At 46.1% G+C, this 14374-nt stretch overlaps 1 protein-coding gene across 8 annotated transcripts in view; it reads left to right on the top strand.

Annotated features, from left to right (window-relative positions):
• The window catches only part of DBN1 (drebrin 1), a 71386-nt gene that overhangs the window by 48134 nt on the left and 8878 nt on the right, over positions 1-14374 (top strand). For 3 of the 8 annotated variants that reach the window (XM_083182088.1, XM_083182084.1, XM_083182083.1), the window contains exons 3-9: positions 1215-1327; positions 11658-11732; positions 11904-12050; positions 12134-12211; positions 12980-13131; positions 13564-13654; positions 13729-13812. In XM_083182088.1, the coding sequence (XP_083038214.1) occupies positions 1215-1327; positions 11658-11732; positions 11904-12050; positions 12134-12211; positions 12980-13131; positions 13564-13654; positions 13729-13812 (740 nt within the window). The remainder of the gene's footprint in view (positions 1-1214; positions 1328-11657; positions 11733-11903; positions 12051-12133; positions 12212-12979; positions 13132-13563; positions 13655-13728; positions 13813-14374) is intronic. The other 5 variants (XM_083182089.1, XM_083182086.1, XM_083182085.1 and 2 more) reach the window with 3 other exon arrangements.

The raw sequence follows: 14374 nt of genomic DNA, 5'->3' as shown, positions 1-14374 counted from the left end.
ACAAAGATGAAGTACCTGCATAAATTTAAAACTGGTTTTGTTAATGTATATGGGAGATTATATGGAGCCTTTTGAATTCTTACATGGCTAATTAGAGAGAGAAATAACTTATATTCATGGCTGCATTATACAAGATCTTGTGCAGGCAGAGGTTCCTAAACAAAGTCCTCAAGGCACCCTAAAGTTGGGTACACATTAAACAATGTGTACCTAGCTCAGCTTCACAGGCGACAGGGGCCCTGCATCGGCAAGTGCATATACACTTACCACTACAGGAAGAGATAGGGGCGGCCATGCTGCATTTAGCAACATAACCCTTGTTAGCGGTCTTCTGTTGGCCCTGCAGCAGGGATGACTGGAAGTCCTCACTTACAACTGTGGGGATGCACATATTCTGATTAGGGCAATTCATATTCATGATCAGCTGGAACAAATATCATCTAATTTGTACCTACAATAACAGTCCAGGATTTACGGATATCTGGCTGAGCACAGATGGTTAAATCGAATTGAATGGGGGACTAATAGTCACCTGTGCTCATGCTTGGTTATCCTTTAGAATTTGGACTGTTAGGGTGCCTCGAGGACTAAGTTTAGGAACCTCCGCTGTAAGGTATCCTCAATGGTATGTTGCTGTATGGTGCCGTCAGCAGGTTACGCTTTTAAAGTTACTGTTGGATGTGTGTTGAAATCAAAACCTAGGGCCTGAGTCTGGTTCACTTGCAAAAGCAAAAACTCTCTCTAATGGACAAAACATGTGCACTGCAGGTGGGGCAGATGTAACGTGTATAAATATCTGTTTGAAGAACATACCCCACCAAAATCTAACTCTCTCTGCATTTTACATCACCCCCCCCCCCCTGCTGCAGTGATCATGGTTTTGTCCATTAGAGGGAGAATTTGCTTTTGCAAGTGAACCAGAATCGGTCCCCTAATGGGACAAGTACCTGCTTCATTCCACAGCTACTTTCATCAGTAATCTGGTAGGCAGTATTCGGCTATAGTCTAAATGCCACTGCCAGGGAAATGGCAACATCAAAGTGTATATTGCTAGTGTTCTGTCTCTGTGGCCATTTTTGGAAACTGGATTACAATCCTCTAGTAATCAGGACTATATAGTTACTTACTTTTTTGTTTCCTCCCCTGCCATAGCCATGAGAACTTGCCTAGCTGTTCTTCCTTATAGCTTTTGTTCTGTCTCTTGTTTATTCCAGGCGGTGGCTTGCATGGACTTGCGAGCCACTTTGTGAACCAGAAAGTGATGTATGGATTCTGCAGTGTGAAGGAGCCCCATGCAATGCTAGCTCGATATGTGCTCATCAACTGGGTGAGAGATAGACACTGTTCCGCATTACTTCAGACATATTTGCTGTGAATTGCAATTTCCAGGATGGGAATATTAAAATGTTAAGAGGAAGCAGCATTGTACAGTATATTGCAACCAGCTCACACATGTAATGGTCCCTTTGCTCAGCACCATTGTCTGATCTGGAAAAACTTGCTGTATATCGCCTCCATACATTGGGATGCAACATTCTGATGTGATCATCTAAAAATGAGATATGGAAGAGAAGCTAGTCCTACCTGTAGGACCAAAATGTGACCTGGATGTCAGAAGATTACCCCAATGACGTAACACTTGCTTTGGTGCTTAGGTTACAATGTGTGTGGCGAATGGAGTTAATGCATGTGCTACAAGTGTGACATGCTTTATAGAATCCTCATTCCCTTTATAATACTATTTGAGGAAACAATGATTGAATTAGCAGATTTTTTATTTTATTTCAGGAAGTGGCAAAAAATTGCTCTCAGGCTGGCATTAAAGCTTTAAGATATTAGATCCCAAAAAATGGTTCACAGTGATATCACTGGCATGGAGGGAATTTACTAAAGTACCTTTTGCCAATGTAACCAACATTAAAATACTGTAGTTTGTTTCTGTCCTGACTCTCAAATAGTACTTTAATTGACCCTCGTCCCGCAATGTACCCAACACATATATTTTGTGTTGAGCAGGTTCCTGTCTGGATGAAGCCCTACTTAATCTAATACCCCTTTCACATTGCACCTAATTTACAGGGTTCATGCCAGTTTCTTGTCGATTCGACCCAGTACTTGGTGCAATGTGAAAGGGTTTACCGGTTACAGCAAACTGGTAGCAACACCGCAATGCGAACCGGTTAAAAAGAAGTGTTCTTATCGGTTCGTTGCTTTGTGTTGTGAACAGGTTACTCAGGTCGAGTGACCTGTTTCCCGTTCACACTATGGAGGAGGTAGTATTTGGAGCAGTGCCAGCTCGTAAGCGCTGCCTCCTCCTCCACCACGATGCCGCTCTGCCGCACCCCCAGATGACATCAGCGAACTGGCAATATTGCTGGATCGCTGATGCAATGTGAACAGACCGCAAATACAGGGTCGCACCGGGACTGAACAGTTTCAAAGTACCATTGCGACCCTGCATTTGCGGTCTGAAAGCGGTATTAGAAAACTTGAAGATCCCACCCACCAAAGTAATGTCCAAAGCAAGTGCATTCCAATTGAAATGTGGAGAACTGCATTTGCCAATAAGTGTGTACAGTAGATCATTGTCGGCCTTCTTACACACTCGCATTCATTTTAGTTACTTTTGACGTCCCTATACTGTATATAGTAGTTACAGCTTTGTAAATGTAGATGTTGTTCTATCAAAAATACCTGTTTGGTTATATACAGTAGGTTAACTACACCAGATAAATGCAGTTGGTTATGTAAGAGAATAGGAACTATATGGTCTTTCTATAAATGTTAGAAGAGCTTTGTTTTCTCGGACAACCATTCAAAGGTTGTTCAATGGAATTTGACATTCATTTGGAAGGGTGTCCAGTATCAGAAGTCATTGGTGTGCATTAATATACTATACGTAATAGTATTTGTCTTTGAATAGGAAAGATCTGTCCTATTTGAATGTCCTATTACCTGTCCAGTGGAAGCACGCCCCTAATAAAACCGTAATCCTGACCGATCCTAATTTCGTTGGAGAGGGCCCTCCTATGCATAAATATACTGAAGACCTATAAGGACCTATCTTGTGCTATTCTTTCCTACGCAATGTATTTCTTACAGCAGAGTTTTTGTGCTTTTTTGCATAGAATGCGCTTCATGAATCAAGTCAGGAAATCGGTTATTGCGCAAATATTACACCATTTTATCATTGTGCCCTGTATGAACCTTTGCTTTGTACATGAATTTATTTCATGTTTTCATGTTTCTCATCTGTTTTTAATTGGAACTAATCAATACACTTACAACGGAGGATGCCTATTTAAGATCTTAACTGTTGTGATCCTGATTTAATAATACCAATTTGATAAAAATGTTATAGCAATTATTTTTGACTCCCGAGCCACTTGTAAAAGGAAATTACTGGATGGTTCTCCGTATCCTGTCTGGGCATTGTAAGAACAAATGAGAACTGGAGGCTGTAAGCATGGCCAAGGATGAATGGTTATGTATAATATGTGGTACTATTGCTGCCCCCTAGTGGAAAAACATTTAAGAGTGTTCAGAATATTACCCAGAAGGCAACTTTACTGAACGAGAGACCAACCGGGTGTTTATATGTAGGTTATGTCCACTAAATTGTAATTGTTACAATGTAGTTGTTATATTGTAGTTGTTACAATGGGATGCGTTCACTACAGTAGGTCTACAAGCATTAGGTCGACAGTCACTAGATGGACATGGGCATTCGTTCGTCACAAGCATTAGCTCGACATTAGTTTTTCTTTTTTTTCATACTTTACCATCCAAGTGGGGATAGAGTATACAATAGTGTGCCTAGCGTGGCACTGTGCCAGAAGCATGGCGAGGGAAGCGTTACGCTTATATGGTGTCCATGGCGATTTAAGTGGACATAGACACACAAACCATGAAAAACTCATATCTACCTTTTTTTGTGTCGACCTAATGACCTTCCACCTTCGTAATGATGACCCATACCTGTTACAATGTAGTGGCCAGTAACCTTTAGAATGTCCTAAGTGAGGCAATTCTCAATACACAAAGCTTTTATAATCTTCTCTGCATGTGATCTGGAATCTCCGTTACTTCTAAAGCCCCATACACACTAAAGGGGCATACACCCGTAGAGATGTGTACTAAGCAATTTTGCTAAGCTATTTAGGATAGTCGATTTCCTGGTGTCCAGATCTCCCATGGGGAGCACATACACATGCAGAGATTTGTGCTAAGCGATTTTGCTTAGGCAAAAAATGGCCGGATAGTGGTTCAGAATAAAGAGATTGCGATCAGTATCTCTGATTCTGTACACACAGAGATTTGCACTCACTTGCTAAGCAATTTGACTAGATTTTGACTGCATGCACTGACTTAGTTAGCAGGAGATAATGAATCTCTCGAGTCATACACACGGAGAGATCTATGCCTACTTTCTAAGCAATCTAGTCATATTGCTTAGAAAATTGCATGACAGGGTATTGTCAAATCGCTGTGACCCCCTTTATTTTTCCAACCCCTTTCCCAAAATAATACTCCACTCCTTGATGTTGGATTAAATTGGCCACAGCAGCCATCTTTATTAAAACAGTAACGCATAACAAATAACATTTTCATGATCCCCACATAACCCGTCAAAGGTGATCCTCGAGGCCCAAAACCCCTAAAAACCTGGCATACATATCAGAGCACTCTCCCTCACACTTTTTACCCCCAGCCGTTGACGCAGGCTCGAGGGCACCGGTCTGCATAGACCCCGTGCTCATTATCAATGTACCCATATAGCCTCACCCCGAGGAGTCCAGCCCCCGCCATGGGGCCCTCCCCTCCACAAAACCAAGCCTCCATGACCACCAACCTCGAGGATCCCCTCCGCCACAACGCATGGGGTTAACCCCTTACCCCTTGCGTATCCGCCACAAAGCCACGGCCACTTCTACCCCGTCCTGTATTGCCAGCGCCCACATATCCATGCCCACCGCGTTCAGGTGGACCCCATCCGCCCTCCAGAATGCGCCCAACCCAGATTCCAGCTCTAAGTGGCGCACCATCACTCCACCATTCCTAGCCACAAATTTACTAATAGCCCTATTAACCTTGATCCTGGCCTTATTAATCCTCTCCACTGAACGCGCCTCCCTCCAAACCTTTCTGGGCACTATGTCGGACCATACTGTAATAACCTTCGGAAACAAAGCCCAGAGGCGTAACAAGTCGAACTTGATATCTCGAATTAACTCCCGGAAAGGCCTAACCCCCAAATCATTACCCCCAACATGTAACACCAAGATCTCGGGGGGCCTGTCCAGCCTCACGAAACGATGGAACTCCGGCAGTACGCCACTCCAGACCATGCCTCGCTTCCCCAGCCAACGGACTTCGAATTCCCGGCCATCCAAACCCAATCGTCATCCGTTCGGTCTCATTCCAGCTCGAACGGCGCCCCAAAAGACGTATGAGTGTCCCATGATCCATATGAGACATGAAGGTTGCCCTAAACATAAAGAAATAAAAAACGAAACAAACTCCCAATAATCAGCTCCCTACACCTTATAACATTCCTACTCTCACATAGGATTTGAAACGAGCCGAATCCCACCTTCCAATCTTTTTGATTAAATCTTCCCCAAAACCTAAGCGTGCTGCCTCTGTGGCTGCCCCGATCCTGAACGAGTGCCCTGCATAGTCCTGCTCACTGAGGCCTAACAACCGCAGCCCCTTCCTAAAAACACTAACAAATTGAAAACGGGAGAGAAATGAACCGTCAGCATGCACTAACAATGGGTCACTCTGCTGCCCCTCTGCAAACCTGCAGTCTTTGAAAACTCTGAGGCATTCCACAGGGCACATAAAAGAACCCCGTACCTCAAATAACACAACCCGCTTTCCCCTTCCTAATTGGTCCGTTTTTGACCGTCTTATAACGAATTCCACCCTGTCTGAAAACAACATCACCTCCCCGTACCTGAGGCCCCCCGGTGCCCCAACGCTTGGACTGACCAGTTCCCCCAACCTCAATGCCCCAAAAAACGCCAGTGAAAATGCCAATCTGAACAGGTTTGTCTCGTAAACAGATCTGCAGACTGACCCCAACTGCCTGCCCAGATCCTGCAGTAATTTAAACGAGACCGGCCTCCTCTTATCCTGCACCGCATGACCCTTTCTCCACCCTTTTAGTGCACGTGATACCAAAAAAGTCTTAGTGGCATCTGGCCTTGCGCTCGCCCGGAAACCAAATGCCAATCCTGCCATGCACCTGCCTATCTTTGCCACAGACCACCCCAGCTCTTTACAATGGCCTATGTACAGCAACACCCTGATCTCATCCTCTCCCTCCGGCAGGCCTACAGATCTGCACCACTCATTCCATTGCTGCCACTCCTGGCAGTAAGCAGACCACGTGCCGGGTGCGAGCGAATCCTTGATGAGCTGATCCACTATTCTTCCAGAAGCTCCCAAAGATGCCTCGGGCAATCGACCCCATCTTGGTCCGCTCCAGGTGCCAGCTCCCTGAAACGCTCCCACTGCCAACGAGACAAGGAGTCCGCTATACAATTAGCCACTCCCGGAACATGTCTAGCCACCACCCAAGCATTCAAGGCTAAACACTCTAACACCAACCGTTGTAACACCTTAACCACCGGAGGTGACGATGCCGACAAGTGATTGACTGCCTCCACTACACTCATATTATCACAATGGAAGCAGACTTTCCTGTCTTGGAATAATGGCCCCCAAATCACCACCGCTACCAATATGGGGAACAGTTCTAACAACGCTAGATTACGCACCCAGCCCCGAGTAAACCATGACTGTGGCCATTTTCCTGTGCTCCAGTGACCCTGGCAATAGGCCCCGTAACCAACGCTCCCGGCAGCGTCAGTAAACAGATCCATGTCAAATGCCACCACCACGTCTGACATCCACATGGCCCTGCCGTTAAATGACTCCAAAAATTCCGCCCACACCTTCAGATCAGCCCGCAACTCTCTCCCTAACCTGATAAAATGATGAGGGGACGTAACTCCGGCCGTCGCCCCTGCCAAGCGTCTGCTGAAAATCCTGCCCATTGGGATAATACGACAGGCAAAGTTTAATTTGCCTAACAACGACTGCAGCTCCCTCAACTTGATTTTCTTTAATCTTACCGCCCTCCCAACATCTGCCTTGAGTGACGCTAGCTTGTCTGCAGGTAACCGACATTCCATCCGCACGGTGTCAATAGTAATTCCCAGGAAACTAATCTCTGACGTCGGCCCCTCAGTTTTATCCGGAGCCAACGGCACACCAAAATCTGCCGCCACCCGTTCTACTGTGCACAGCAACAGCGCACAAACCTTGCCGTCCCCCGGGCCAATGCATAAAAAAATCATCCAAATAATGGATAATTGAACTGCACCCTGAAACGTCCCTAACCACCCACTCCAGAAAGGAGCTAAAGGCCTCAAAGTAGGCACACGACAGGGAGCACCCCATTGGAAGACAACGATCCAAAAAGTACCCCCCCTCCCAAAAACAACCTAACAACCGGATACTCGCTGGGTGAACCGGCAACAACCGAAAAGCGGCCTCTATGTCAGTCTTTGCCAATAGAGCTCCCTTCCCAAATCTCTTCACCCATTGTACAGCCTCATCAAATGACGTGTAAACCACAGAACAGATTTCTGGATCAATACCATCATTCACCGACGCCCCTTTCGGGAAAGAAAGATGATGAATGAGGCGGAATTTATTCGGCTCTTTCTTGGGCACAACCCCCAATGGGGACACTATCATATCCGCCATAGGCGGTGACGAAAAAGGACCAGACATTCTCCCCAGCTGCACCTCCTTTTTCAATTTTTCCCCCACTATCTCGGGGTGCTCCCTGGCTGATTTCAAATTCCCCTTAAAAACCCCTGGCCCCGCAACCTCCGAAGGAATTGTAAACCCGTCCCTAAACCCCTCTTCTAACAACACCGCCGCCTGCCTGTTTGGGTATCTATGCAGATAACCCAACATCCTTTCCAATCGTATTGGCGTCTCCCCCTTTTGAGGTGGACTCCCGCGGTTTTCCCCTGAAGCACTTGTTTGCTCCATGAGTACCCCCGCATGAGGAGCACTCATGCTTAAACTTGCACTTTGCTCCAAAACGACATGATCCCTCATTGAATGCAAAACAGAGGCCCTTCTGTAAGGCCGTATTACTAACCCCCTCTCTTGCTCCCCCCCTGTCCCACCGAAAGGGCTGCCCCAACCTATTTGGTGCTGTCACCTTCAACCAGAGCCCAATATCCTTATGATCCCACCTGATATTAGGCCGCACAGCCTTCCGCTGCCTAAACTGTTCATCATATCTCAGCCAAGCCTGACCCCCGTAAACCCTCTCTGCCTCCGCAATCGCATCCATGTAACAAAACAGGGATGAACAATTCTCAGGCGCTTTCTCCCCAATCACACTAGCTAAAATTGCAAAAGCCTGGAGCCAATTAGAAAATGTCCTCGGTATCAGCCGATACCTCCGACGTTCCTCCTCCTCTTTCTTTTCTTCCTTCCGCGGCCTATCCAAATTAAAGCGCTCCAATGGGAGCAGAGAGAATAAGTCCACATACTCCCCTTTCCACACTTTGTCCCTAACCTCCTGTTTCAAATGAGCCCCAAGCAGCCCCTCAAAACAAACATAGACTTCACCCTTAGCAGAGTCACTAACCTGGACCGTTTCCACTACAGTCTCCCCACTAGTCTGTGTCACACTTACGCTGCCAGCACCCACCCCGCTGCTTGGCGTAACCCATGCGCTTGCTGGCGACTGACCTGACCCCTGCCTCACTGTAGTAAACCATTCCGCAAACCCAGTCACCAACTCCAACATACCCTTAGTAGCCTCACTCTGCTGACCTACTCCTGTCCCCCCCTGACTACCTGACAGGAGCCCAGAAGACAAAGATGATGACTCACCAGGCTGCCTGGGGGCTGTGAACCCAGCAGCCGCAGCTCCTGTGTCCTGACGCGGACCTTCAATTCCAGATGTTCCTGGCGTCTCCTCAGCTCTGCTTGGTCTGACGGCCGGGCGCGCACCCGTCCCAGATCCTGCGGGTGCCGCACTGCGTGCAGGCTCTTCCTCGCCGGCGAAGCCAGCCGGCTGCCGCTCGCTCCCAGGGGCTCTCCCCCCGCTTGTGCTGCTGCCTTCTCCCCGGAGCTCCGTATGGGCGCCATCTTCCACCGCACTCGTGCCCGCTGATATCTCTGCTGCCTCTTCTCGCACGGGGAGGCGACCCTTCCCGCGCTGTGAACCCCGCCGCCTTGTAGGATTCCTCCCAGACCGCACCTGCCGGGAGGAAGGTGTCCGTCCCGCGGAACTGCCTGGAGGGTCCCGAATGGGGCTCCTGGACCGGCGCCGGGTTCTGGGGGTGAAAGAAGGGCTAAGGCGCTCCGGAGGCCTAGACCTCCGAGGCCGTGCGCCAGAGGGGTCAGACGTATCAGCGTCCGTCCCCAACCCCCTAATGAGGCCCGCTACCTGCTCCTGTAGCCAGGCCGCTCCCTGTGTACCGGCCGCCTTTCTCAAGGAGGCCAGCGCAGCGTCAATTTCTGCCATTCTGTCTGAGGTGACACTGAGCTTCTTGATCCCTGACAAAATGTCTGACCTGGGGCTACGCGCCCCCTCAATATATACCGTCCTGCCACCCCGTTAAGCCCCTCCCCTCCCCCCATGTCACTACGCAGGCACACCCCCAAACCCTATTACCCTGATACCCATAACGCTCCTTCCAACCCCTGTCAAGTGGGCCTCCCCCTAGGCTCCGCCCCAGTCCAGCCCAATACAAAAATGTGCTCCCCTTTTAGCGAGATTTCATCACGATCACGTATTTTGGCCCTTATGTGCGATCTAGTTTGTAATATCGCATAGGGGGGGGGGGGGATGCGCTAATCTAAATATGCCGTAAAAACCCCGTTATCCGGGTTTTTACCACATTTCGATATGCAGCAAAACATGCACATCGGGTTTTCACTGCATGGGGTATCGGCAGCAAAAGCTGGCGATACCTCATAGAAGCCTATGGGCTTCTTAACATACCCATGCCGCCCCGAATGGACCCCCGCCACCTCGCGCTGACTCCCCCCTCAACTGTGTCCGGGCAGCACAGCGCTGTGCTGCCCGGAACGGTGACCTCCTCCTCCCTGCACTAAAAATCCTCTTATGAGAGCAAAAGCTGTCCTTTACCATATTTATCGCATATGTTAGAGCATATGCGATAGTTATGTCAGCGGTATCCGGCGATGTGCGGCGGTCGCGGGGTGCAGATGTTAGAGCATCCCGCCCTTAGTGTGAATGCTCAACATCATTCATAATGCATTTTCCCGGGTTATTGACATCCCCTGTTGTCTGTACACACAGCTCAACTTAACATTACCTCAAGGGGGAATAGCTGAATATATTCTAGTATGAGAAAGGTTTTGTGAGAACCCAGCGCTGGATGAGGTGCAGCTGTGTACTATGGAGAGGGTTAACGCCCTAACCCAATTTGAGACATATACAATACAGAGAATTTTCCAAAGTACTAGCGCAGTAGTGAAATTTTTTTTCTTATCACTTGGGATCTTCTATTTTCTGTATCAGATCCTTTCTGGTGTCTAATGGAAACTGACTTACAGTGAAATTCTAGCAGGTGTACCCGTAGCAGTTTCTTTAAGGACACTTCAATTTCTCAGGAGAATATACAGCATGAAACAAACTTACATGAGCTTCCAATCACGCGTGCACATCAAGGTTTCTTTGTCTTAGGATGATGACGGACCCAAATTGCAGGTAAAGTATTTATTTGCACAACAATCCAGGTATTCCAACATGGAAAAAAAGTTTAAAAAATAGTCTCAAGCAGGTGGGTGGATCACTGGTGGCTGTTATCCTCTGTCCTGGGTATGCTGCAGACAATGCCGGACAGGAGAGGAGAAGCTTGTGTACGCCACTGCAGGTCTGTCCTCACGCTGCTTGTAGGATGCGGCCAATCAACGCGTTTCAGATAGTAGTCTATCCTTTTTCATCTTGAAAAAGGATAGACTACTATCTGAAACGCGTTGATTGGCCGCATCCTACAAGCAGCGTGAGGACAGACCTGCAGTGGCGTACACAAGCTTCTCCTCTCCTGTCCGGCATTGTCTGCAGCATACCCAGGACAGAGGATAACAGCCACCAGTGATCCACCCACCTGCTTGAGACTATTTTTTAAACTTTTTTTCCATGTTGGAATACCTGGATTGTTGTGCAAATAAATACTTTACCTGCAATTTGGGTCCGTCATCATCCTAAGACAAAGAAACCTTGATGTGCACGCGTGATTGGAAGCTCATGTAAGTTTGTTTCATGCTGTATATTCTCCTGAGAAATTGAAGTGTCCTTAAAGAAACTGCTACGGGTACACCTGCTAGAATTTCACTGTAAGTCAGTTTCCATTAGACACCAGAAAGGATCTGATACAGAAAATAGAAGATCCCAAGTGATAAGAAAAAAATTTTCACTACTGCGCTAGTACTTTGGAAAATTCTCTGTATTGTATATTCTAGTATGCATGGGGCTGTAGAAAGCCATGTCTGGATTTTGTATTTTCAGATGTGTGTAATAAGTCACTGCACTGCAGCAAGGTTAAGCAAGTAAGCATTATTATTATTCTCCTTTTTTTCTTTAGGTTGGCGAAGATGTACCGGATGCCAGGAAGTGTACATGTGCCAGTCATGTGGCACAAGTGGCAGATTTTTTCCAGGTGGGAAATATTACCAGAGAAAAATGAATTGTTAAATGAGTTTAGGTATCAATAATGAGAAGTAGCCAGACTAGCCCTGCGGTGAATTGTGGTATTTTTCCTATACAAAGATACCCATCACCGACTTGCAGTTTTTGTTTTTAAATCTTGCTGTTTTCTTGTGTTATATAGGGTGTGGATGTTATAGTGAATGCCAGCAGTGTGGAGGACATAGATCCGTTGGCCATCAGCCAGCGCCTATCCAATGGCTCTGGACGACTTGCCAGTCCTGTCCTACAGCGGCTGCAGGTCCGAGAAGAGGGAAGTGGTGACCCTGTGGTGAGTACAGCCCAGCGTGAGGAGTACAGAATCATTGGGGTGTATATACTTAATGGAAATCTCACGTTTTATCTCCTACACAGGGAACCAATTACCAGAAAACAAATGCAGCTGTGGAAATGAAACGGCTCAATAGAGAACAGTTCTGGGAACAAGCAAAAGTAAAACCCTTTTTTATGTACCTCTGTTCTTGAATGAATACACCTTTATTCCATGTTCTTTATTTCACTCCAACAAACTCATGTTTTGGTCTGATCTTCAATAATTCAGTGTTTAGCCTCTGATCTGAAATGTTAAGACTATAGTAGTTCGGCGTCATAACACCTTTTGTTGCTTTCTTAGCATTGAGCTGATAAATCCCAATTAATATTTTTCTTCTTTTTTAACCCCACCTGTCCTTCCTCAGACACTTCTCCATTGTAGGACATCAGGTGGTTCTCCAACCTTCATCTATGACCCAAGCTTCTTAATTCTTTATATTCAGGGCTGTTTGTTATAGCCTAGAAACTTGTGTAAAATGCCTGCTTTCTATGCTATTACTAGTCTTTTTTGATTATTGTATTTTAGGATTATTTAGAAAGCTAATGTTCTATCATCTTGGAGAAGGTTAGAGGTCTGTGTATCTGGTTACCGATCACCGCTCTACCATAAGACAGCATAGATTCATACCGATACTGCAACTATTCATTATAAAGTAACTTATTAATGTCCTAATTTCGGCAACTAAGAAACTGGATTTGTGGCCTTTTGGTGGGGCCTTATAATGAGGCTGGATTAAATTGGAGGCCAAGCCTTAAATATCCCACACGCCAAATGAATTCTGCCAGTAATAACATTTTCTTTGTTCCTTTATATGAATGCATTGGATATGTGTTTTTCCCACCTCTTGTATTGCTTACTTTACACTCCTGCGGTTCTGTGCCCACCAGAGAGAGGAAGAGGAGAGGAAGGAGGAAGAGAGGCAGAAGGCTCTGGAAGAGAGGCTACGCTTTGAGCAGGAACGCATGGAGCAGGAGCGGAAAGAGCAAGAAGAACGTGAGAAACGTTATCAAGAAAGAGAGCAGCAGATAGAGGAACACAGGTACCTGCTTTCTTTATCCAAATGGGAACATTGAAACGGTGTCTGCACATAGATGCTATATGAAAGTTTCCAAGCAATGATCGTGTATTGATCAGTAACACAGGCTCGGTTCTTGTGACAATCGGGCAATCGGTTTGCTTATATGCAGTTGCAAGGAAGATCATGTCTTTTTTTAGATTTTTGTTTTGTTTATTACATATTTATTATTTCTATATTACCTGTTATTTATGTAGCGCACATATTCTGCAGCATTTTACAGCGAGTAGTTAGCCATTTACGTAGACCTATTTTGTTCTAAACCAGTACATAATACATTAGCCCTTATGTTTTGTTTATTCATTTCTTATGCAAACAACTGCTTATATGGCTAGACCATGTATATAGTGATCTACATTGACTTGGAACTAACTGTATGTTTAAAAATCACTTTAGTGGTTGTGTTGTCTGGTTCACTGACAGAAGGAAGCTGCAAGATGAGGAGGAAGAGGAGGCAAAAAAAAGGCTACAGGGCAACTCTATATTTGTGAGTGAATCTTTGAGTTCTAGGCCATTTCCACCACCTGTAATAAGCCAGCAGTGCTTTATTATTGTTAATAGAATTGTCTGTTCATACCCTGCCAGATGGATCAGAGAGACGAGGAGGAGGGGGCGGAGCAGAAGAGGACAGAAAGTGAAGTGGAGGTAAGGCAGAAGAGACCCTTGCCTTGATTGGCTGATGAATGTTCCTCAGCGGAGGTCAGTAGCATGTATTTTCCCTAGTATACCATGAAAGTAGATTGATGTGTTCATGCTGTTATTTCCCCTGCTGTTGCTAATTTATTATTGCTCCTTACTGTAGGTCTCAGGGAAGGGACTCGGGGCTGCTAAAACAATCATCTACATGTGCTGTCATTAAAACTCATTAACTGCTTTTCAGCACACTCATTTGTTGCTGGAGTTCCCTGAAGGAGAAGTACATGTTATTTGAATAAACCATTAAAGTGATGATCACTATATAACTGCACCTGATCACACATATTCCCATGATGCTCTTTAAAGCAGCATAATTCTAATAAAAATGTATTTAAAAAAAAAAAACAGCATAATTCTGGCCCAGGTCCATGCGACCAGCCATGTGTGCTTTTCATTCTAATTCAGCACCCACAATAAAGCAGCCAGTATTTATCCTGCTCAGAAACAAAATAACTTGCCCAAATCTAACTCTCTGCACATGTTACATCAGCCCCACATGCAGTGCAGCATG

This window comes from Crinia signifera, chromosome 4 (assembly GCF_055691185.1).
Source record: "Crinia signifera chromosome 4, ASM5569118v1, whole genome shotgun sequence".
Lineage (NCBI taxonomy): Eukaryota > Metazoa > Chordata > Amphibia > Anura > Myobatrachidae > Crinia > Crinia signifera.
Note: the sequence above shows the minus strand (reverse complement) of the source record. Positions and strands in the feature narration are given on the sequence as shown.